Raw genomic sequence first — 26,561 nt, 5'->3', positions numbered from 1 at the left:
AAAGAGGGTAGAAATAAAAACAAATAAAAGTAACTTGCAAGGACTGGGCAGGGAAAAACTCCAAAGTGCTGTTTACCTTATAAGTTTAGTAACATGTTCTGGTTTAGAGAAATAGGGATCAAAGTGGTAATATAAATTGGAAGCAAGGAGACTCCTATGGGATTTTTCAAATCCTTAAAAAACTAACCTTAAGTATGAATAAAGCAATAGCAAGAATTTAAAATGCAATTTAACTCAAGTCCAATGTTCAGTTTCTGCATATTAACAACTTATTATTATTATTTTTTTTATCCTCACCCGAGGACATTTTTGCACTTATCTTCAGATAGAGCGAAAGGGAGAGCAGGAGGAAGAAAGAAACATTGATATGAGAGAGACCCATCAAATGGCTGCCACACACACGACACCAACCAGGGCCAGGGACAAACGGTAACCGAGGTTCCTACCCTTAGCAGGAACTGAACCCAGGACTCTCCGGTCCACGGGGCAACACTCTAACTGCTAAGCCAAACCGGCCAGGGCTTATTTTTTATTTTTGAGTATCACAAACTTCAATCAGAATACTTTAAAAAAATATTCTGCATGCATTTAACAAATCTGACAAAGGACGAGTATCCAGTTTACTTGCATTATACTATAAAGTTTTAGCTGAATGGCCAATTAACATATATTTAAAGTCATTAAGTACAGGTAACAATGAAAAAGTCAATGCATTAATCTGATGGCATCCTATCACTATACAATGTTCATTAACACTACTAGTAATTACCCTGGGGCATAGGCTAAATGTAGATGGAGGAATTTCCCTCAAAAGCAAGTTTAAGGGATTAAATATCATCATCATCACTACTAAGGATAAAGCTGCTGCCCGTGGAAAGGGCCCCTTCTTCCTGAACATTCCCCAAAGCACCCACAGTCCCTTTCTCATCGGAATCATCAAACAACTTCTCACAGGAATCTTCTTCAAACAACTTCTCATTGGACTCGTCATCTTCGAACATGTTTTCATCTATACTTTCTTCATCCTCCTTTGCATCTACTTCATCATCTTTTTCATCTAAATATTCAAACATCTTTTCATCTGCATCATCTTCTTCCTCCTTTTCATCAGCATCTTCAAATCCTTTTTCATCTGCATCATCTTCTTCATCCTCTTTTTCATCAGATTCATCATCAAACACTTTTTCATATGTATCTTCTCCTTCCTTTTCATCTGATTCTTCATCAAACTCTCTCTCAGAGCCTTCATCATCAAACACCTTTTCAGAGCTGTCATCATCAAATTCTGATCTTTCAGAGTCATTTTCTTCTAATTCTTTTTCGAGAACATTTCCATTAAACTCCTTGTCAGAGCCATTCTCATCCAACTCTTTTTTTAGGCCATTTTCTTCAAATTCTTTTTCAGAGCCATCTTCAAAGAGCTTTTCAGAGCAGTCTTCTTCAGATTCTCTTTCCAACACATCTTCTTCAGACTCCTTTTGGGAACTGTTCTCTTCTTCAGACTCCTTGTTAGAGCCATCTTCTTCAGACTCTTTTTCAAGGCCATTCTCTTCAAAATCATTTCTGAACTGCTTGTTTTTGCATTCTCTTCTGGGTCCATTCACTTTAGACTCTTTTTTAGGACTACCCTCTTCAAACTCTTTTTTGAGGCAGCCTTCCTCAGACTTTCTTTCAAGGCAGCATTCTTCAAACTTTTTCTGGGGGTAGTTTTCTTCAGCCCCTTTTTTGAGAACACTTTCTTTAGCATCTTCTTCAAGTTCTCCCCCATCTTCTGTTTTTTCAAACTTCTTTTCATCTATAAGTTCTTCAAATTCCATTTGAGCTGCAGCTTCTTGAGCATTCATTTCAGATGTGCTAGGGTGCTCTGAAAAATGCCTTACTCTAGAAGGCCCTGCCCTTTCTGAAGCACAGATGGAATTTGAACGCCGAAGACCTTTATTGGCCTCAGGAGAATTGAGAAAAGCCTCCCATCCTTTTAGCCTTTCCTCCCTTTCTCTTGTGGTCTCCTCCACCTGTGCATAAATGGAAATTGCCATTAAAATAAGTTTTAGGCAAAAAGTAACAACATCTCTGAGCATTTCTAATATTGACAAAAAACTATCCTCATTTTATAAATCATTGCTTTTAAGTTAAGGAATTCAAAACAATTCCCTATCTTCAGTTTTCAAAACTTTACATCTTGATTTACTAGAGTTCACTTTAAGATCATTTAAATAAATGCTAAACACCACAGTACTGCAGAAATGTCTCGTCAATTAAAATGTTAATATTTGAAATCTGCCTGTACTTTACAACACAGAAAGGAAGAGAAGCATTTTGGTTAATGTGTTCTTTTCTTATCACTATTCTGAGCACGCCTCAAATTTCAGACTTGTAAACTGAAAGGCTGAACATTTTTCTTTCTATGCTCTGAATGCAACATATTATTTAAAAGTACTACTATTACATTACACACATTAAACCAAATCTAAAACTTATCTGAAGGACTGCTAGATTAGTGTTTGTTGGTAACAAATTATTTTCCCCTAATAGTTGCAGAATTTACCTGATAATCTGTAGTCCCATCCCACACTTGGGCAGTGATTTGACGGCCACCAAACCACCGTCCATCGAGGGTCTGAATACAATAATCAGCTTCCTCTGGATCCCTGAAGGACACAGAAGCCACCCCATCGGGGTGTCTCTAGAAATACAAGAAAGAAAAAGGAATAAATGAGAAACTTTAAAATAAAACATACACATTAGACAAGGTAGGTAAGTGGTAGTGTTCTTTCTAATAAATTGAGTAAAATATACCATGTACCTTTCTTCCCTTTTACCCCAGCCAGTAACACACAGCTAGATGCTTCTTTAGCTTAATCTTTTCTAGCAAGAACCAAGCATGATGTTCTTGAAAATGTTTCTGCTGATGACACTGTCTAGGACAGGCAAAACAGCATAGTTGTTAAATGTGGAATCTGAAGATGAATATCCCTGGGATTCAATCCTGGTTCTGCCACTTAGCAGCTGAATGACCTTGGCAATGTGCTCAATCTCTAAACTTTCAGCATCCTCATCTGTAAAATGGGTATAATAGCACCTACCTACCTCAAAGGATTGAGGATTAAATGAGACAGCATGTAAAGTAACTTGCAGTACGCAACAGTGACTCTTTTATTTACTATGTGTCAATTTTGGAAGTTAAAAAAAAGGGTGAGAAGGGGAAACATCTAAGATAATATTTTTCATGATTGTTATTCTCCAAATATAAAGAAGAATCATTTAAGAAGGGGAAATGTGGGCAAACAGGGAACCATACACTTTTCTTGTACTTTCTTTACCTGATCATTTACTCTAGAATGATGATAAAGAGAAATAATCACAGCACACCAAATCTATCAAAGACTTGACTTACAATACATGTCCATCTAATTATTGTTAACAGATGACATCCACTAGACAGAAGACCTACTATATAAAATTAATGTAAAATTTGGAATATACTAATATCCGGTAATAACTTTTAACTAGAAGAATGATTGCTTCAGAAATCATTTGTCCAAGCCAGGAACTTACATCAAACAGAAGGAGCTTCCTAATTTGTCCAAACTTTGAACACTCTACTCGAAGATCTTCTCTGATCTCATTCAGCACCAATGGATCATCCTGCAAAAATATATGATTTAAATGAGCTTGCTCCTTTCTTTAAATCCTGATAATCAAATTTCTTGTTTTGACATACCAACAAATAAAAAAGGTTTTGCTTTAAGTGGTTTGTCTGTAGTCTACAAAATTAAAAAAAAAAAAAAAAAAAAAAAAACCACCCCAGAAATCAAGTGAAGTCAAACTTCCATGGCTGCTACTACTACAGGTCTGCTGTGCTTTTAAGACAGAAAAAAATGAGCAACTACAGTTGGCAGCAGTAGGAGTGTACAGTGGCAGAGGAGGGGGAAGGAAAGTGGAACTGAAAATCCCAAACAATGGCAGCTGTAAAGGCAGGACAAGTATTGTGGCAAATATTAAATCTGAGACTTCTAATTACTATGTGCTGCATGGACATAATGAATGTGCCAAGGAACCCTTCGCTTTGTGTTTTGCAAAGATTCTTATGTACAAAAATGTTGTAATGGGGAGAGATATACCTCTTTCAATGACTGTTCTAAGATTGTTCTTTGTGATTTCAAGTTCTATATTAACTCATGGGGTAAAACTCCTTTACAAAGATTCCTGTTCATCTTGTCTCCTACACATTGCAACAGAACCACACAACTAAGGAGATGATATTAAGCAAACCATAAAAAATGTTCTTAGCTGTTGCTTGCTTGCAATTACAAGTCTATTAAGAACACCCAAGCACTACTGTTGAGTTCAGGTGGACTACCCCCAACCCCCCAATAAAAGGTTTTAAGATTTCCTATAGGAATTAACAAATCTTTCACCAAGTCCCAATGCATGAAAAAGGCTCATAAATGTATTATCAACTTGAATTGTAACTACACGTAAATATAAACAAGTATATCCTATGAGTTTCTTTTTTTAATTTTATTTATTGACTTTTAGAGAGGAAGGGAAGGAGAGGGCAGGAGGGAGAGGGAGGGAGAGAGAGAAACATCAATTTGTTGTTCCACTTATTTATGCACTCATTGTTTGATTCTTGTATATGCCATGACTGAGGATAAAACCCAGTCAGGGCCCTACATACAAATTTCTATTGAAGTACAAGACATACATTTAGAAAACATTTAAATTGATCTATTTCATAGGATTTTATTTTCCTCACCAACTAAAGAACTGCAGAAAAGTACAAAAATGGCTTTTCCCTCTTAAAGTGCTCTCAAAAAGCAAAAATAAACAACTGGTAGGCAGTTATTAAAATCAAATTTAAAATAAAAAATATCCTATAAATTTGTGGCCACTAAAACTACAGCTGGAAGGACTCTGGATTTCTCCCACTTATAAAATCTAATTTTAGAGAAGCCAATTTGTTTTATATATAATTATCAGACCTGAGAGGAATGGGGAATGGAACATAAAAGTCATTTGGTAAAGTCACGTGCTGGCTTTCCACGTGTGTGTGTGGTTAGCTCCGATCAGATTGTTTGCCTTCTCAAGGGCAGGAATTGTGTTTAAATGAGTTTTGTATGCCTCACAGAACATAGAACAATCTTTTACACATAATGAAAAGTCAATAAAAGTTTTCTCAGTTTCATAAATTATTCCTAGTACCTTTACTTTATTCACTAAGGGAAATTAGGATTATATTAAAAACAAACACTGTTTCAAAATACTTCCATTGTGGGAGGAGGAGAGCACCATCTTTATGTCTATATCAACATCTAATGCTTTCCTTATAAGGATATCAAATTTTAGCCAGTTTTCCCAGACTTCCATTTTTATTTATACTAGTTTAAAATAACTTATCTTTACTGGTTTATAGTATCCTGTAGCTTAAAGATAATAATCCCCTGCTCTAGGAAAACTCTTTAAACATGGAAATTTTCTAAAGACAACACTTTGCAAGCAACAGACCTAAGACTAACCATCAGACTGATAAATTGACACCTCTTACAGTCAATCCTCATAACTTTCCAGAGTGGTGTTTTGTTTTCCTAGGAAAAAAATAAACCATATATATATTTTTTAATTCTCACCTGAAGACATGTTTACTGAGAGAAAGAGAGAGAGGGGGGGAGAGAGAGAGAGAAAAAAAATCGTTGCCTCTAGCACATGGCCCAACTGGGTATCAAACCCACAACCAACCAGGAATCAAACCCGAGACCTTTCTGTGCATGGCATGATGCTCCAACCAACTGAGCCACACCTGCCAGGGATCAACCATATTTCTTAATCCTTTCTAATCTAAATGTATGGTATTCAAGACAGTGGACACTAATGGTATGTGGCTACTAAGCACTTGAAATGTTGCTAGTTCAAATTGAGGTATGTTGCAAGTGCAAAATGAACACTGCATTTGGAAGATTTAGTACCAAAGGAAAAAAACCAATATAGCTTGTTAATATCTTTAGTTATGTTGAAATTACATTATTTTAGATAGACTAGGTTAATTAAAATTCAGTATTAAAATTTATCCTCCTCTTTCATGTTACATTTTTATTGTGACTACCAAAAATTTTTAAATTACATATGGGGCTCACATAATATTTCCATTGGACAGTGCTAAGATACACAATGAGAAACCAACCTTTGCATCTGAGTTTAAATTCTTCATCTCTTGGTATTCAAATTTTCCAGGCATGCCTTTTTAAACAAGGCTTTGAAATAAATGCTGAAACCCCTCTGAAGTTACATTAAAAATAATAGCCTTAACATTGTTCACCCTGATACCAAAGAGTGTTTTTAGGTAGTTTGCTTCCAACACTGGTCACCTGTTTGAAATAAAAATATATTCCACCCCCCAAAATCTGATTTCTTTCTGACACCCCAGGTAACCTGAGAATTAAGATTAAATGTTCTTAAGATTAATATGAAATCTTCAGGAAGACGGCAGCAGGCAGAACAGGAGGGAGAGTGAGTGTGTGAGAGAGTGTGAGTGGACATGAAGGTGGACAACGAAACTCGTACAGTGCAGAGACACAGAGCACAAAGTTCCTGTGCTCTGGACAAGCAGCCAGCTACCATGGTAAGCGGCTGTTCGGGGCGCTTCTCAATGCACTGCGGGGAAGTCCGAACATTTTAGGAGATCCTGGGTATTCCCTGGGAGGAGGCAGTGGGAGCGGCTAGGGCCCAGCGACCTAAGCCCACCAGAGCACCTGGCACCATCGGACCAGTGGACACTCTGTGTCAATACAGACCAGTGCACAGTACTGGAGCTCCCAAGGCGCCGGTTGTGGAAGCCGCGGACAGCCGGGAGCCTAGCACCATCCCACACAGTAGCAGCCTGATCAGGGTCGAGACATACCCCCAGCAACAGAGGCTGGGGAGAAGACTTCCATCCCCACACAACAGAAGTAAAGGCCAGCAGCTGAGACTCATCCCCAAAAACTACCGCAAAAGCTGAGCAGGAGTTGAGCCCAACGGGGCAGCAGCACTCCCCAGCCGCCAGGGGCAGGACCTGGGGCTCCACAGAGGCCTGCGAGGTCAAGCAGCACACAAGAGAGGTGGGAAGCCAGAGCTCAAGAAGGACTGGTGCGATCCAGGTAACCACCCACGGGACTTGCAGGGTGCAGGGGCACCAGAGAGGCCTGTGCTACACAGCAGGGACTGCGATCCAGTTACCTACAGGACCTGAGGGGTGCTGAAGCACCAGAGAGGACTGTTCGACCCAGCAGGGACTGTGAGATCTGGTTACACGCAGGACCTGCGAGGTACTGAAGCACCAGAGAGGTCTTGAGACCCAGCAGGGACTGTGCCATCCAGTTACCTGCGGGACCTGCAGGGTGCTGAAGCATCAGAGAGGCCTGTGCGACCCAGCAGCCCATAACATAAGCATAGAGCTGAGTCCCCAAAGGGACTGTGCAATCCAGTTACCCACCGGACATGCAGGATGAGGGGGCAACAGAGAGGCCTGTGCAACATAGCTTGGCACAAGATAGGCGTGGAGGATGTGAAAATGTAGGCTGAGTGAATGGAAGCTACACAGACAATCTCCCAGGACAAAATGGAATTTAAAACTGAAATAAAGACAAATCCTCGGAAAAAAATCAACAGAAAAGCAACAGGAGAGGACCATATAACCAGGAATACTGGTAGGATCTGCGTAGGCACGAGAGGGTGGTGGGCTGGGTGCCCACGGACAGCAGCAGTCTTAGCTGTGAGCAGCACCCTTGGGGAATAAAGACCAGGCCCACTCTACAACACAGAGAGCCTGGACAGAACGCTAAAATAGCCACAGCCACTCACCTGAGGGCTATGGCAGAGGGAGGGCAGACTGGGCTGGAACTCTGTGGGGACAGCCGGATTTGGAGGGCACTCAAAGTTTTGCTGAGTTGTGGCAATAAAGAACAGTGGCCAGCGTGCTCCTTCCTGGAGCTGTGGAGAAAGGCAGCAGCCCCCACACCAGGAGATTCAGTTTTTCCCAGGTAAGGCAAAGAAATGCAAATCAAGGCTCATTAACAACCAGCATATATCCAACCCTCTGGAAATCTCCTTATGCAGAACACCAGGGCTACATTCCAAGGCACTGAGAAACTGAGACTACTAGCCACCAGGAAAAAGCTAGAGGTTACTGAACCATTCCTGGGCTTGCAAATCTACCCAGGAAAGTAAGACTTGACAGTGGTGTTTAATGTGGGCCCCCCAGGCGCATCCAAACACAGTAGAGGGAGACACAAACAGCAGAACAACAACACCCACAGGGAAAATTTGGCAGGCTTCAACACCCACTGAGATAGCCAAAACGGTGAAACAAAGAAACAAATCCCAAATGAAAGAACAAGAGAACTCTATCGAAGATGAGATCAATAAAATGCAGTTAAGCAAACTATCAGAGGTAGACCTCAGAGCCATGATCTTGAGAAAACTCAACAGCATGAGTAAGAACATAAGCACCATGAGTAAAGATATAGAAACAATGAAAACCAACCAAGTGGAAATGAAGAATGACATAGCAGAAATAAAGAACATATTGAAGGACTAACGAGCAGAGTAGAGGAAGCTGAGGACCGGATCAGTGAATTGGAAGATAGGGTAGGAAAAAATCAACCAATCAGAAAAACAAAACAAAACAAAAAACCAATTAAAAAACAGGAAGATAGCTTAACAGAACAGTGGGACAACTGGAAACGTAATAACATTTGCATCATAGGAGTCCCTGAAGAGGAAGAAAATGGTCATGGGTTAGAGAATATATTTGAAGAAATAATGACAGAAAACCTTACTAACTTAGTGAAGGAAGAAGGCATTCAAGTTCAAGAAGCACAGAGAGCCCCAAGTAAGAAGAACCCAAACAGGCCCACACCAAGACACATAGTAAGTAAAATGCCAACAATTAAAGACAAAGAGAGAATCCTAAAGGCAGCAAGAGATAAGCAACAGGTTACCTACAAAGGAAACCCCCTTAGGATCTCAACTGAGTTCTCAACAGAAACATTACCGGCCAGAAGGGAGTGGCATGAAGTAATCAAGATCATGAAAAACAAGGATCTGAGTCCAAGACTACCCTATCCAGCAAGGCTATCATTCAAAATACAAAGTTAAATAAAGAGCTTCCTGGAAAGAAAAAAGGCTAAGGGACTATATGAACATCAAACAAGCACTGGAAGACATGCTAAAAGGACTGCTGTAATTAGTAGAATAGGAAGAAAAATTTAACCACACTAAACAAAAATGGCACTAAATAAGTACATATCAATTATCACCTTAAATTTGAATGGTTTTAATGCTCAAAAAAAAAAAAAAAGATACACAGTAACTGACTGGATAAGAAAACATGACTCACATATATGTTGTTTACAAGAAATCCACCTCACAAGAAAAGACTCACATAGGTTGAAAGTGAAAGGATGGAAAAAAATATTTCAAGCAAACAGAAAGCAAAAAAAAGGTAGGGTAGCAGTACTCATATCTGATAAAGTAGATTTCAAAATGAAGGCCATAACTAGAGACAAAGAAGGCCACTATATAATACTGAAAGAATCTATTCATAACCTTGGTGAACATATATGCACCCAACTTAGGAGCACCAACATATACTAAAACTATTTTGGAGGAATTCAAAGGAGGAATCAACAGCAATATAATCATAGCAGGGGACTTCAATACCCTGCTGACATCACTTGATAGATCTTCTAGACAAAAAACTAACAAGGAAACACAGACTCTAAATGAAGCGCTAGAGCAAAAGGATTTAATAGATATCTACAAAGAATTACACCCTAAAACCGTAGATTCACCTTCTTCTCAAGTGCACATGAGACATTCTCAAAGATATACCACATACCACGTAGTTAGTGCAAACTAAGTCTCTACAAGTTCAAGAAGATGGAAATCATATCAAACAGCTTCTCAGATCACAATGGCATGCAACTAGAAATCAATTGCAATAAGAACATGCAAAGATATTTGAAAACATGGAGGGTAATTAGCATGCTTTGAACAATGCATGGGCTACCATGGAGATCAAGGAAGAAATTAAAAACTACCTGGAAACCAATGAAAATGAACATACAACAACACAAAAAACTAAGGGGTGCAGCAAAAGCTGTTCTGAGAGGGAAGTTCATAGTACTACAGGCCTACCTCAAGAAGCAAGAAAAATTTCTAACAGAATATCTAACCTCACCACTTAAAGAACTAGAGAGCAAACAGAAGGAAAACCCCAGAGCAAGTAGAAGGAAAGAAATAGTAAAGATCAGAGCAGAAATAAATGACATGAAGACCAAAAAAACAATTCAAAAGATCAATGAAACAAAGAGCTGGTTTTTCGAAAAGATAAACAAGATTGATGGACCCTTAGCTAGTCTCACTAAGAAACAAAGAGAGAAAACCCAAATACACAAAATCAGAAATGAAAGAGGAGAAATAATAACTGACACCACAGAAATACAAAGGATTGTTAACAGATATGAACAATTAAACAGCAACAAATTCAACAATCTAAGCTAAATTGACAAATTCCTAGAAACATGTAGTCTCCAAAAACTGAACCAGGAAGAGATAGAAAACTTGAACAGACCAATAACAACAAAAAAATTGAAGATGTAATCAAGACTCTCCTAGCAAACAAAAGCCCAGGCCCGGACGGCTTCACAGGGGAATTTCACCAAACATTCAAAGAAGAACTAATACCCATTCTCCTCAAACTATTTCGGAAAGTTCAAGGAAGACTTCTAAACTCGTTTTATGAGGCCAGCATAATGCTAAGTTCAAAACCAGAAAAAGACACTACAAAAAAAGAAAACTACAGACCAATATCCCTGATGAACATAGATGCCAAAATCCTGAACAAAATACTAGCAAATCGAATCCAGCAAAACATCAAAAAAAGTATTCCCCATGACCAAGTGGGATTCATCCAGGGATGCAAGGCTGGTACAATACTCACAAATCAATACATGTGATACACCACATAAACAAAATGAAAGATAAAAATCATATGATCATATCAATAGACACTGAAAAAGCATTCAACAAAATCCAGAACCAATTTCTGATAAAAATGCTCAGTAATGTGGGAATAGAGAGATCATATCTCAACATAATAAAAGCCGTATCTGAAAGACCTAGAGCCAACATCATACTCAATGGGCAAAAACTAAAAGCATTTCCCTTAAGAACAAGCCCTGGCCGGTTTGGCTCAGCGGTTAGAGTGTTGGCCTGCCGTCTGGAGAGACCCGGGCTCGGTTCCCTCTAAGGGTGCATGCCTCCGTTGCAGTTTGTCCCAGGCCCTGGTTGGATGGGTGGTGCGAGTGGCAGCCACTTGCTGTGTCCCTTTCATGTCGATATTTTTCTCTCTTTCTCTCTTCCTCTCTCTCCCTCCCACTCTATCTGAACAAAATATCTAGAAATGTCCTCGGGTGAGGATAGAACAGGAACAAAACAAGGATGCCCACTTTCGCCACTCTTATTTAACATAGCACTGGAAGATTTTTCCACAGCAATCAAACAGGAAGAAAAAAATAAAAGAGATCCTAATTAGAAAGGAGGAAATGAAACTGTCATTATTCGCAGATGACATGATACTATACGTAGAAAACCTCAAAACCATCAAAAATCTACTAAACTTAACAAATGAATTTGACAATGTAGCAGGATACAAAATTAACGTCAAGAAATCGACGGCATTCTTATACATCAATGATAAACTCACAGAAAGAGAAAATAAAAACACAATCCAATTTACCATCGCAGCAAAAAAATTAAGATACCTAGGAATAAACTTAACCGAAGGAATAAAGGACCTATTCACAGAAAACTACAGGTCATTGAAAAAAGAAATAGAGGAAGAGATAAAAAAGTGGAAGCACATATCTTGTTCAAAGATTGGAAGAATTAACATCATTTAAATGTCCATACTACCCAAAGCAATCTATAGATTCAACACAATGCTCATCAAAATACCAACGACATACTTCACAGAACTAGAACAAGTACTTCAAAAGTTCATATGGAACCAAAAAAGACCTCAAATAGCCACAGTAATCTTGGAAAAGAAGAACAAAGTTGAAGGGATCGCATTACCAGATTTCAGGTTATACTACAAAGCCACTGTAATCAAAAGAAACTTGTACTGGCACAAGAACAGGCAGATAGATCAATGGAAAAGAATAGAGAACCCAGAAATGGACCCAAGGCAATATGCTCAATTAATATTTGACAAAGTTGGCAAGAGAATACCGTGGAGTAAAGACAGCCTCTTTAATAGATGGTGTTTGGAAAATTGGACAGCTACATGCAAAAAAATGAAACTAGACCATCAACTTACACCATACACAAGAATAAACTCAAAATGGATAAAAGACTTAAATGTGACTCATGAATCCATAAAAATCCTAGAAGAAAATATAGGCAACAAAATTTCAGACATCATACGCAGCAGAATTTTCAATGACACGTCACCTAAGGCAACAGAGAAAGCGGAAAATGAATAGGACTACATCAAACTCAAAAGCTTCTGCACAGATACAATCATCAAAACGGAAAGGCAACCCACTGTATGGGAGAGCATAATTGCCAATGATATATCAGATAAGGGGTTAATTTCCAATATATATAGAGTGCTCATACAACTCAACAAAAGGAAGACAAAGAACCCAATTAAAAAATGGGCAAAGGACCTAAATAGACACCTCCCCAAACTGGACATACAAGTGGCTAAGAGACATGAAGAAATGCTCAACATCACTAATCATCAGAGAGATGCAAATTAAAACAACAATGAGGTATCACCTCACACCTATCAGAATGGCCGCCATCAACAAATCATCAAACAACAAGTGTTGGCAGGGGTTGCAAAAAGGGGATTCTAGTACACTGCTGGTGGGAATGCAGACTGGTGCAGCCACTATGGAAAACATTATGGTGTTACCTCAAAAACTTCAAAATTGAACTCTCAGTTGACCTAATGATCCCACTTCTAGGAATATACCCTAAAAGCCTGAAACACCAATCAGAAAGAATATATGTACCCATGTTCGTAGCAGCACTATTTACAATAGTGAAGATCTGGAAACAGCCCAAATGTCCATCAGTAGATGAATGGATAAAAAAGCTGTGGCACATATACACAATGGAGTACTATGCAGCTGTAAGAAAGATGTCTTATCCTTTTAAACGACATGGAGGGGCCTGGAAAGTATTATCCTAAGTGAAGGAAGCCAAACAGAGAAAGACAAGTATCATTTGATCTCACTTATTTGTGGAATATAATGAACATAATAGTCTGAGGAATGGGTAGTCCCCGAGACGTGGAAGTGGGGTACTGACTGACAATCCCCAGAAGAGAGGTATGGGGAAGAGATAAACCAGATTTATATGCATTTATGCATGAACAATGGATATGGACAACAAAGCTGGGGGCAGGGTGGGGGAGGGGTTATCTGTGGGGAAAATAGAAAAAACATCTGTAACAAAAATAAATAATTGAATAAAAAAAAATTAAATCTTCAGTCAAATCAAACATTCCCCAAAAACCTCTGAAACCAGGTTTTCCTGTTGAACACCTCTACTATGAATTGTATAATGTCTATGTCAGTATTCTCCGGTAGAACTTCCCTTGGTGATAGAAATGAATATCTGCATTATTCAAAATGCTGGCTGCTGACCACATGTTGCCAGCCAGTGCACGTGCCCAGTACAACTAAGGAATTAAATTTTAGTTTTATATCATTTAAATTAATTTAAAATTTAAAAACCACATGAACCTAGAGTCTACTATATAGGACAGGCCTACACTGATATACTTTGAGGTTCAGGCCCACAGAGACACTGAGCAAAAAACAAGATTGTCCATAGTCCCTCTGAATGACAGGTTCTCATCAAGCTCAGTACACCAAACCAAGGCAGGTGAGCAAAAAAGGACAGCACCGAGGGTTTCTCTACCAGTGAACTCTGAAGTCCATTATTGCCCTCCCAGCCTTGATTGCATAAGCACCTGAAAAGAAAACTTTCCTTCATTTGCAAAGATGCTAAAGAGAAAATGGTTTATCCATCCATGAATGAAGACTATGCCTTGTGGTTAATAGGGCTTTCATTCAATCATTCCTTCATTTTTTTCTTCACATAAATATCAAGGGCCTATAAATAAGCCCATATTAAGAGCCTACTATGTGTGAGGCACAATTCTAAACTCAGGGAATATTAACAGCAAACACACACTCTGGCTGTCATGGAGCTCATGTTCTAGTAGAGAAGATCCAACTATTTCAGATAGTAAGAAATGCTATGAAGGAAACAAAGCAGGGTAATATGAAGCTCTATAACTCTAAAGTACAATTTACACTAAACCAGTAAGAATTGTTGTTTTTTTAAACAATTTATAAGCATGAAACTTTTATCCTTAAAAATATCCACTGGAGGAAATTTCTAAGAGTCAGGGTAGAATAAATGTGGCTTTTGGAAGAAAGAGTATTTGTTATGGTAGGGAAAACAAAGCTAAGTCTGGCCAGGGTGATAGCTAGACTCAAATAAGGTGTCTCAATGAGCAAAGTAAGAGGCAGAAGCAGAAACAGAAACGATTATACAACATACTCCTACTTGCAGCGTTTCCAGATACTTTGAGTTAGGTTTCCCAATGAAGTGTTAGGAGTATGGAATGAGTGAATCAAGGACCTCAAATCATATATATTAATAGGTCTCCTAATAAAAAAATCAATTATTTACCATGGAGGTAAAATGTGAAGAATCATAGGCAGTTCTGGAGTTGTACCTAGTACACCAGATACCATGATCCATCTACGTGTTCCTTTTAAAGCCCCATCAGGCAAGGACTGCATTTCAAAAGGCATTTAGTGTGCATGTATACATGTGTATTTTTTAAACACACTTCATTATCACTGCAAGTCTAAAGCAGCTCTGCTATATTTCAAGATTCTTCAGGATTTCAGTCAGAAGAGACATCAAAAATATTAAATAGATCATGTGTATATCTCCCCAATGATCTCAAAAGATGTACAGATTTCACAGGTGCACAGTAAACGCTATCATATCACTATTCACCCAGATGGAGCTCAAAAGACCTTCTGGAGCCCTAGTATCTAAGGGGACTAACATGACATTGTCATTCTGACTCTGTTTAGATGCATAAAAGGAACAAGAGAGGGCTTTGGTTGCAACTAGATCATTCGTAAACCTGGAATTTTACACTTTAAACACTTTTTCCTGATGTGTAACTTATTATTAATTTCATAATGCAGGAAGACAGTAAGGACTTGTTCCTCCACAAATGACCCCATTGTTCTATGCCAAAAACAGAGATAAGAACAAGAGGCAGAATGCAACATGAAGTACCCTGGTGGCAACTAACATTTCTTAAACCTCTCTAGTAGCTTTTCTTTTATTTGCTATTTTTGGAATTTTACATGGACATTAATATTAGAAAGTCCTCCTAATAGCCACTAAAGACTTTTGTAAAAATTAGGTCCTAAAAAACAACCTCCAATATTTAAACATCAGGGGCTATATTTCATTAACCTAAAGAATTCTAAGACCAAACTTTTAGTACTAAAATGAAGTTTTCACTTCCCAAGTGTGAAACTGGTCCTCCCCACCAAAATCAACCCGTACTTGCAGTTCCCATAATCTTTTTAATGATTATATTTTTATAATTTCCCATACCAAACAGCTGCTGCCATTTAGGGCCACCGTATGGATAGTAAATAGTCTTCCTTGTGATACAATTAAAAGAACACTGAGGTAAACAAGAGAAAATCCAAAAAGTTTAACTGATTCTTGGCTATGTTTTCTTACCTTGAGGACTACATAAGTGTACAGGATGTGACATGAGAAAGATGGGGGCAGGCAAGCTTTGGGCTCCCTTGAAAGAAGGCATATCAATGTTGTAATCAGTAAGAATATTGTACCCTACCTCAAAATCCATAGGATGAAACATATTTTTGATGATGACAACTCGCTCGTGGCGCATTCTGGATGGCCCATCCCTTCTCTCAGGTCTCCAATCCAACTGCCTAATGCCATAAAGTAGAAATAATCTTTATTGAGTATTTAATGATAATTATTTGATTCCAAGACAACGTTGTCTATTTTAGTCATACTACCATTCAGAGAACTTACTGGAATAAAAATAATGGGCAGGTGAAAGGTGGACCCAGTATTTGAAATCCCCAGACTATTACAGGGTGAGGCAAAAGTAAGTTTACAGTAGTTCATAAGGAAAATAATACATTAATTAATAAATAATAATACAAAAATAAACTCTGTGTTTTGCACTCAAAACTGTAAACCTACTTTTGTCCCACCCTGTATATTTTTTCAGAACTGCTGTCTGGGTACAAATATTCCAATGATATTCCTGAAAAATTGCTAATTATTAAGTATGTACAATTATGTAAGAGCCCTGGTCAGTTTGGCTAGTGGTTAGAGTGTCAGCCCATGAAATTCTGAAGAGTCTTGGGTTCAATTCCAGTCAAGGGCACATACCTCAAATGCAGTTCAGTCCCAAGCTCTTGTTGGGGTCGTTCAGGAGGCGACCAATCGATGTGTCTCTCTCACATCAATGTTTCTCTCTCTCTCTCCCTCCCACTATATTTGAAGATAAATGGAAAAATATCCTCAGATGAGGATTAAAAAGAAAATTAAAAAAAAAGATTTACTCTGAGGCCGAAAATATGTTCAAATTGTATTGTTTTTTAGGCATTTTATGACTATGACAAACTGCATTGAAATACATAAAACTACTCATTCTTTGTTGTTACAATCTTAAATTTTACTGATACTGTTTATAAAATTTGCAGGTATCTGTTTTAACTATTCCCATAAAAACCACAGGACATGCCCGGTCAGTGTCGCTCAGTGGTTGAACGTTGACCCACGCACCAAGAGGTCACCAGTTCAATTCCTGGTCAGGGCAAATGCCGATTGTGGGCCCGATCCCCAGTGGGGGGTGTGCAGGAGGCGGCCAATCGATGTTCTCTCTCATCCATATTTCTACCTCTCTCTCCCTCTCTCTTCCTTTCTCTCTAAAGTAAATCAATAAAAAAAATATTAAAAAAAAACACAGGATATCACAACTAAATGGCTTTATGACCACTTTATCAATAGTTTAAGCAGTATTAGAAGTGTTATCAGAACTCATTGTGATAAAAGTACTTAGCATTTTAGCTAATTTCTTAAAACTAGCATATTTCAAAACACGTATTAAACAAATGGATTAACAAAAACTGATGGCATTATGTATATACTATATATAATATATATTAAGTACAGTGATAAAACCTATCAATTCAATTTTCTAATTCCTCCTACAAACCTATATGTAAAAATTCAGCTTCTGGTGTAACTGATTTCAATTCACATTGAAAATGAACTAATGGCTCTGGTATACAAGCCTAAACTATCTTACTGAATCTGATGTTCAACATCTTCTTAAGAGATAGCTCTATCTCATTTAAGTCCCCATTGTATTACAAATGAACACCCCAGAAAATGAAAAGCACCACTGCTGCCAAATCATCCTATGGTACAGATTATTGAAGGTTCCTGATGACCTAATGAAATTCTTTAAAAATAATTTGTAGCCTTGCTGGTGTGGCTCAGTGGTTGAGTGTCGACCCATGTGCCAAGAGGTCACTGGTTCAATTCCCAGTCACAACACATGCCCAGGTTGTGGGCCTGATCCACAGTGGGGGTCATGAAGGAGGCAGCCAATCGATGTTCTGTCTCATGGATGTTTCTATCTCTCTCCCTGTCTAAAATCAATAAAGAAAATATTTTTACAAAATAATAATTTGCAGTTATATTTGATGGAGCAAAACTAGGTGGCTATTACGAAAAGCATATTCTAAGATATTTATATGAAATCTTTAAAAAGAACACAAACTTTTGTTGCAGAGATAGCTTTTTCTTGTAGTCCTTGCACTTCTTTTTCTTCTTAGAGGCATCATATTCCCCCTTCAGTTGAAACTTTGCCACCTCAACATGTAATTTGTAGCCTCTAATTTCATCTTCATCCAAAATTTTTAATGCAAGCTCCACAGATTCCCTCTTTATAAAGGGAAAACAAGACACAGTCAGTAAGGTACATACTGAAATAAAACTTCAGTTTTTTTAAAATGAATGATGACTAATACATACACTAACATTTTAAACATAACTACCCACTTTGGGATAAAGAACTCTAGAATGCATCTCAGGAAACCTGCATTCAAGACATAGCTGCCCCCAATTAGCCATGTGAACTTGGGCAAATTATTCAAGTTCTCTGAACCCCAGGTTTTTTCATCTGTAAAATGGAAGTAGTAATGCTTTCATTACAGGTTCTTGACAAAATTAAATGTAACACACATAAAGAATAGTGACTGGCATATGGTAGTTGCTCAATAAATTCTATCATTACTAAAGTAGTTTTGCTTCTTGGAGTCTCAATTTCTTAAGTAGGGAATAAGGCAAATGAACTTGTGTGATTTCTAAGGTGCATTCCAGTTTTAAAATTCTAAAATATTCCTTCTTAAAAGACTAGATGACTCAAGTAACAGGGAATAGCACAGCCAGCCTTTAATTTTTTTGTTCACCAATTAAAATGTAGATCTGTAACATAATCCAATCAAGCCCCCTAAAAATCGGTTCAGACTTTTCATAATCCTTGAAAAACTTCTAATTTTCAAACTCCATGTGAAAATTATATAACTACCTTCCTATAATGGTCAAGCTTATATCCCATTCCCATCATGTTAAAAAAACATGTCAGAACCTATCTCCCAAAAAGCTGTCAGCTTAATCTTACCCCCTTCTGATTTCACTGAAATGCTCTACATTCACAACATATCCATGATATTGGTACTGTTGTTTAACTTTGATTTTAGTTTGTAATTATTTTCAGGCCCTATGATATACGTGTATGTCATCATCATGCCCATTTCTTTTATACTATACAATAATGGGTATCACCTACTCCTAGCATGATAGGTGTTCCAGAAATGATGAATGCCTTTAACACTGAGCTTTCCCTGTGCAGTTGATGACGCCATGAATCAAGTTCTGCCGTTTCTGTTAATACCATTCTCTCCCATTAAAAAGATATTTTGAAACAGTAAGTATAAGCTATTATCTCCTTTATGGTCTAACTCAGGAGTCAGAAAACTTCTTTTGTAAAGAGCCAGTTAGTAAATATTTTAGATTTTGTGGGCCACGAGGTTCGTGCTGCAACCACTCAACTCCACTTTTGAAATATGTAAGTAGCCACAGACAAATGCATAAATAAATACATGCAGCCGTGTTCTAAAAATTTTTAACAAAAACAGGCAGTGGGCTGGAGTTTGCCAATCCTTGGTCTAATTCATTCATATGAACAAATAAAATATTACTGGCTTTTTTTTTCCTTGTGGATTTTGAAATATGCATTCTAAATTGACTATATGCATATACTCTGAAAGAGATCTGTGCAGTGAGAATTCTTTTAAGACAAAAGCACTTTGGTTATATAACTTACATAATACTTTGACCTGATACTATAGTTTCTTAGATAAAAGAATAACTTTATCAATGTGATACACACGGCTCAATCTGAAATTTCAGTTTTCTTCACATCCTATTTTGAATAGTTCTCTGTCTTAGTAATCATCTATATAAAATTATGGCCCTGGTTCTTGACTTAAAAATGGAGATAAAAGAAACTTATCTCACCACATAACTAACCTTCAAATAACAGCAAAGCCCATCTCCTTTAAGATTTCCTTGATTATCTTTGTAAAGCTTGACCTTAAATTCTTCTGTTTGAGGATCTCTCATAATAATGCCAAACTTGGACATGAGCTGTATAAATTCATCCAGTGTAATGTCTGGAGGCAAACCTATTAACATTAGTAAAAACTGTTTTAATTTATAAAGGTATCTAAATAAAGGTGAGAGTTACTTAGCATTCTACCAATTAGTAAGCTACAACTTTAGATGAGCACAATTTTGATTTTCTAAATGTATGTAAAAATATCACATCTACAGAATTGAGGAAATTTCATGTTTTAATGAATTCCAACATATATTAAAACTATGTTTTGCCTAGGCCTTATATCAATGAATCTGAAGGGACAAACTGCCACAAGTAACCTAAAGCAGACAGAAAGGATGGCAATGCAAAGTTACATACACTTAATTTTCCTTAGTTTTGTAATAAACAACAAGCATATTTCTCACTACTGTAAAAAGTTGAACAAAAATATTACACAATAAGAAACAAACTTTAGAGAAACTAAAAACTAAAAATCACTTTGTGAAAAGTATCAAAATTAAGTATTTTCTATTCTAAATCTATTTAAAAAGGTATACATACCAGACACATATACATTTGTATTTCTGTCTTCTTCAACATGAAACCATCCTAAAAATCAAAATGAATAAATAAATAAAACACATGCAAGAAAAGGTAAAAGTCACATAAAATCTTAACAGGGTGATAGTTTCTCAAAACTTTCAGGAACTTAATTCTTACCCGTAGAAAAAATAGACTAATTCAAACTACTGTCCAGCTTTCAATATATTTGGCACTTTTGACAGATAATGTTTCTGAACCCTATCTAAAAAAAGAGAGCTAGTTTATCTTTTTAAAAATTTTTTACTAAATTTATTGGGGTGACATTGGTTAATCAAATTATATAGGTTTCAGGTGTATAAGTCTGTAATACATCATCCCACCATCCCAACTCAAGTCTCCTTCCATCACCATTTATCCCCCCTTTACCCTCTTCTACCTCCCCCCACCCCTCCTTTCTCTCTGGTAATCACCATACTGTTGTCTGTGTCTATGAGGTTTTTTCTTTTTAATTGATTTTACAGAGAGAGGGAGGGAGACAGAGAGAGAAAGAAGGAAACATCAATGTGAGAGAGAAACATCAATCAGTTGCCTCCTGTACACACCCCAACTGGGACCAAACCTGCAACCTGAGCAGGTGCCCCAACCTGAAATCAAACTGGTAACCTTCTGGTGCACAGGACAAAGTTCAACCAACTGAGCCATACTGGCCAGGGTGAGGATTGTTTGTTTTTCTGCTTAATCCCTTCACCTTTTTCACTCAGCCCCCCAACTCCCTCCCCTCTGACAGCTGTCAATCTGTTCTCTCTATCTGAGTCTGTTTCTATTTTGTTAGTTTATTTTGTTCATTAGATTCTGTATGTAATTGAAATCATATGGTATCTGCCTTTCTCTGGCTGGTTTATTTCACACAGCATAATACTCTCCAGGTCCATCCATACTATCGCAGAAGATAAGATTTCTCTTTTTTAACAGCTGAGTAATATTCCATTTCCTAAATGTTATCCACTCATTTACTGATAGGCAGTTGGGCTGCTCCCAAATCTTAGGCTATGATTCTGATACTTAAAAAAAAACAAAAAACAAAAAAACTCATCCTTGCACTGACTTTAGGCCTTCTAATTAAGTTGCTTCTGACTCCAATCCACTTACTATGTTAGACATGGCCAAGCTGAAGAAAAACTGACTTAAATTCAATTTAATTAAACTTAAAAAGTATAAAAAATAACCTTACAAATGTAACTTTTGATAATCCTAATAATAGCTCTATTTTGCAAAGGAAGCAACTGAGGCATAGCATTTAAACAGCCCACTCAACACCCACAACAAGTTAGTGCAAGAGCCAACACAGGAATCCAAATAATAATTTTTTTTTTAAATCCTCACCCGAGGACATTTTTCCATTTTTTTGTTCAGATAGAGTGGGAAGGAGAGAGAGGTAGAGACAGAGACAGAGACAGAGAGAGAGAGAGAGAGAGAGAGAGAGAGAGAGAGAGAGAAACATCAACGTGAAAGGGACACATCGAGTGGCTGCCACCCGCATGACCACCAGGGCCGGGGACAAACTGCAACAGAGGTACGTGCCCTTAGCGAGAACCGAACCCGGGTTTTCTCTGGAATGCAGGCTGATGCTCTAACCGCTGAGCCAAACTGGCCAGGGCCCAAATAATAATTTGTAAAAGCCCATCTCAATGATTCCTTCAAAGCCATTATAATTCTCCAAAAACAACTATATATACACACACTCACATTTTTAATTTTTACACTCATGTTTTGCAAGCTAAATCCACTTGCCTGATTCAGCCTTTCTCTTCTCTCCCCTCTTTTTGGGATCAGTGGGTTCAGGGGTTTTTCTTTGTGGAGGTTCCTCTGCAGGCCTAGCATTACCATCTCGGACATTTGCAGTAGAGCTAGATGCACCATCATTAGAAAAGCCATAATTGGCCTGATATGTAGCAATGAAATCTTCAGTGATCTGAACAAGAAATAAAACACACACATATAGAAAAATTAAAAAATTATTTTCTTCTATGAATAATTTACACTGTGTTCAATTACAGCATATTCAGTTATAGAAGTGTTTCTGTGGATAATTGTCGTAGTAATAAAGTGCAAATGCAAGAATACTCATCTTATAGGGTGGGGCAAAACTAGGTTCACAGTTGTTCACATAGAAAATAATACATTAATTAATAAATAATAATCCAAGAATAAACTCTGTTTTTCATGCTCACAACTGTAAACCAACTTTTGCCCCACCCTGTATATAGAAAACAGCATAAAATGATTAAAAAAAATAAGACATGGGTACTTGGATTTTCAACACAAAAGTCTGAGATACTACTAAGTTATTTTAAATGATGTTGGCACCTTTCCAGTTGTTTCATTTATAAATTACTACGTCGCTACAGTCTACTTGGGTAAGGCCACAAGAACATATAACAAAAGAAAGACCAGATAACAATAAAACAGAATAAAAACCAAAAGCCAACTAGCAATCTAACAACAGAATAATTTTTCTTTAACTATACAGATGTACAAAAGTATACATATACTAAATATTTTTTAATATTTAAAATTTTTATTTTATTTTTTCCATCACCATCTATAACCTCTATGCCCTCTTCTGCCTCCATACACTAAATATTCATGAATCTGTATGCAAAAAGAACAGAATGGAATTTTGATTTGGTGTATAAAGAATGGGGCTAACAACAGTAAATGCTTATTTTAACTTTATCAATAATTAAATCATATTATCATTTATAGTCATAAAAGTTAACAACAAATCCAATCTATCTTCTTGGCTTTCAGGGAAAAAAGCACTACTGCACAATACAAGAAATGTAGTTATATATATATGCAGGACTGGTGTGGCTCAGTGGTTAAGTGTCGACCCATGCATCAAGAGGTCGCTGGTTCGATTTTCAGTCAGGGCACACGCCCAGATTATGGGCCAAATCCCCAGTGGGGGGCATGCAGGAGGCAGCCAATAGATGTTCCCTCTCATAGATGTTTCTATCTCTTTCTCCCTCCCTCTTCTTCTCTCTCTAAAAATCAATAAAGAAAAAAAAGACTTAAAAAAAGAAGAAATGTAGTTGTATCTTCATACCAATCGATGTTAGGCACACACAGGAATGGGAACATTTTTAAACTCAAAGTTTGAAGAGATATGGGCTTACATAGCATAAAAAGATACTTACGAGGTAATTTAATTATCAGACTATTGTTAAAAGAACTCAGAGGCTGAAATAAACAAATCTGCACTCGAGCTAGCACTACAGTACAGGAGTAAAGTACAGTTGATCCTAGAACAACACAGGGGTTAGGGATGTCAACACCTCACTCAGTCAAAAATTTGCGTATAACCTTTAATTCCCCCAAAACTTTACTACTGTAGCTGTTGACCATAAGCCTTACTGATAGCATAAAGTCAATTAATAAATATTTTGTGTTATATATATTGTATACTGTATTCTTCTTTTTTATCCTCACCCGAGGACATTTTTGCATTTGTCTTCAGATACAGTGGGAGGGAGAGAAAGAGAGGAAGAGAGAGAGAGAAACATCGATGTGAGAGAGATACATCAACTAGTTGCCACTCACATAACCCCAACAGGGGCCAGGGACAAACTGCAACGGAGGTATGTGCCCTTAGCAGGAACCAAACCCAGGACTCTCTAGTGTGCAGGCTGACGCTCTAACTGCTGAGCCAAACCGGCCAGGGCCTGTATTCCTTTTTTAAAGATTTTTTAAACTGATTTTTAGAGAGAGAGGAAGGGAGAAAAGAGAGAAACATCAATGTGAGAGCAAGACATTGATCTGCCTCCCGCATGCCCCCCACCGGCAACTGAGGCAGAAATCTAGGCATGTGCCCTGACCTGGAATGGAACTGGCAACCCTTCGGTGCATGGAACAACACCCAACCAACTGAACCACACTGGCCAGGGTGTATAGTGTATTCTTAAAGCTACAGGATTATTAAGAAAATCATAAGAGAAAACACATTTACAATACTGTATTACATTTACTGATACCATAATTTTATGTGATCTGTATACAAGATAAAAAAGTTTGCATATAAGAGGACCCAGTTCGAACCCCAGTCATTCAAGAATCAACTAGTATATTTAACAATTTGAAGGGATTGGAATGTATACAGAAACACAAAATGGGAAAGAAAGAAGTTGAATAATTTTTTAAAGTTATACAACGGAGACAAGTTTCGTTATTACAGGCTTGCAAGTCAATTAGTGCGCTATTTGGTATCCTTTTCCCCACCCATATGAGAATCTGATTAACAGGATACTTGAACCGAGTCTAACTCTAGTTCTTTAATTGAAATTAAGCTGAAATAAAATGCTTAATAATTTCCAAATATTCTACATAAACATACACGGAACTTGTCAACCCATATTCTGTGCATCTCTGGTCATATTTCTGTGGTTACATGGTTCATGCATGTGTCTAGGGCCAAAATTTAATAGAAAATAGATGTGCAGACAAAGTTCAATCAGTAATTCCATATAAATTGCTAGTTAAAAAAAAAAATCAAGAAGCTGCATTTAACACATAGTAAATAAGCCAAACATCTGAATTCCCAGGATAAGTGAGGTTGGCTCCCTGAGAATAACAGCCACCAAGTTTGTTCTTGGTGTTTTTCCTTCTTGCAATAAAAAGCAGTCAACAATGTAATAACCAACTGTGACCTTCACAGATAAAGTTAATAAAGCGTAGAAAAAAATTTGTCATTAAATTACATTTAAGACATCTCCCTAAAGATTTTCGTACCTTTACACATTGGTTCTGCAACAACAGAACAAAAAGAACGGCCACTACCCATGGGGGCTCTAACCCCAAGACCTCGAAAAGAAAACAAGGCTGGCCCAGCGGCCTGCTCTACAGAGGCACCAGTGACAAACACTTACCTTGGGGAACCAAGCTTTCTTGTCCAGGTCCCACTCGTAGGGGGTGTCATCTGGCTGCTGTCCCAAAGAACTGGTTTCTCCACCAGGATCTTTCTGGGTGTCTCCGTCCTTGGTGTCTCCGTACAATTTTTGCATTCGCAACTGCTCATCAAAGTCGTCTCTCCCATCCAAGCTGTTAGCGCTCATGTTGCCGACTTAGCCCAGGAGCACAGTCCAGTCAGGTGAGAGACCGAGATGAGGCTAGAGTAGAAAAGAGAAAATGAGATACTGCCATACTCGCCCCCCCCACGAGCCTCCCCGCAGAGCCCCAGCAGCCACCGGGAGGTCGACCCACCCAGCGGAACCGCCGCTTCCGCCGCCCACCCGCCCGCCGCGCGCGCCCCCATGCTCCCCGCTTGGTTGAGCCACCGCCCACCTGGCTCACTCCGCCCGACCTCACAGCAGCCACTAGATCCAGGGTGCGGCGAGAGCGCGCACACGCGCCTCCGCCACCGCCTACCGGGTCTCAGAGGACTGCAGCTCCGAGGCAACGTCAGAAAACGACTTGAGAATGGAGGCCCGCTCAGATTGACGCAGTCGCCATTGTCGGCGCGTCAAGACGTCTAGGGTCGCGCCGACACGCCCATGTTGGCGTCAACCCGCGCAGACGCAGGACTGGGCGCGGGATCCAAGGGGCGGAGCGCTAGGGCGCGCGCGGCTGCCACGCGCACCGCCTTGAGCCGGCGTGGGACACGGGGTGCTAGGGCCCACAGCCGGCATGGTTGGGCCGGGCTCCGGCAGCCCGAAAGCGTGGGAAAATTCATACCTGGAGGACGGATGTCGGGGCGCCGCCATCTTGAGGGGGGTGCATGGGGCGAACGTAACTGGATGGTCTTGCTGAGAGAAAGCCGCGCCTCCTTGGCCCAAAGGCCCCTCCTGCGCATGGGAAACGTTTTTTTGTTTTTACCTGTTTCTCCCTGATTCCCTAAGATAGGCATGGGTTCCAGTGCATCTTGGTAGCCTAAGCTCCTAGCATGGAGTCTGATATCTAACACGTGGTGGATGAGTGAGTGAAGGAAGGAGCTATGGGTGGAAGGGCCAGACTTTTCCAAGCCCCAGCCCCTGCTTTCTCTGGTACCTTCCTCAGGCCTAGGATGGACTCTGTGGAAAGGGAGGGAGTGCAGCAGTTAGTTGCTTGCTTCTTGTACTGCATGATTCGGAGGTGCTCAAGCTCCAAACCTGACACATCCAAGTGTAAACACCAGCTTTACTCACTAACTTCATTGTTTTTTCTTTCT

At 38.6% G+C, this 26,561-nt stretch overlaps 1 protein-coding gene across 4 annotated transcripts; it reads right to left on the bottom strand.

The window, feature by feature from the left end:
• Positions 1-570: 570 nt before the first annotated feature.
• On the bottom strand, positions 571-25,900 carry HTATSF1 (HIV-1 Tat specific factor 1). 4 transcript variants are annotated; one of them, XM_036271671.1, is made up of 10 exons: positions 25,784-25,900; positions 25,285-25,524; positions 22,151-22,331; positions 20,378-20,425; positions 19,747-19,901; positions 17,933-18,096; positions 15,962-16,061; positions 3,556-3,645; positions 2,546-2,683; positions 571-2,012 (listed from the first exon to the last, which is right to left on the bottom strand). In XM_036271671.1, exons 2-10 carry the CDS (start codon positions 25,468-25,470, stop codon positions 828-830), a joined length of 2,247 nt encoding a protein of 748 aa, XP_036127564.1. In that variant the 5' UTR covers positions 25,471-25,524; positions 25,784-25,900; the 3' UTR covers positions 571-827. The 4 variants fall into 4 exon arrangements, with proteins under 4 accessions (XP_036127564.1, XP_036127565.1, XP_036127566.1 ...); XM_036271672.1 differs by having other exon boundaries at positions 25,700-25,884; XM_036271673.1 differs by lacking the exon at positions 19,747-19,901.
• Between the last annotated feature and the right edge of the window lie 661 nt (positions 25,901-26,561).

Source organism: Molossus molossus, unplaced genomic scaffold, assembly GCF_014108415.1.
Source record: "Molossus molossus isolate mMolMol1 unplaced genomic scaffold, mMolMol1.p scaffold_m16_p_2, whole genome shotgun sequence".
Taxonomy (NCBI): domain Eukaryota; kingdom Metazoa; phylum Chordata; class Mammalia; order Chiroptera; family Molossidae; genus Molossus; species Molossus molossus.
This window is presented reverse-complemented; position numbering and strand designations above follow the sequence as displayed.

Bases quoted from the DNA above. Each gene is read 5' to 3' on its own strand.
- HTATSF1 (XM_036271671.1), bottom strand. From the start codon at position 25,470: ATGAGCGCTAACAGCTTGGATGGGAGAGACGACTTTGATGAGCAGTTG. The intron at 22,332-25,284 runs GTAAGTGTTTGT...TTTCTTGTTCAG, and splicing joins AGAAAGCTTGGTTCCCCAAG to ATCACTGAAGATTTCATTGC. The intron at 16,062-17,932 runs GTTTGTGTTCTT...TTATGGCATTAG, and splicing joins AAGCTATCTCTGCAACAAAA to GCAGTTGGATTGGAGACCTG.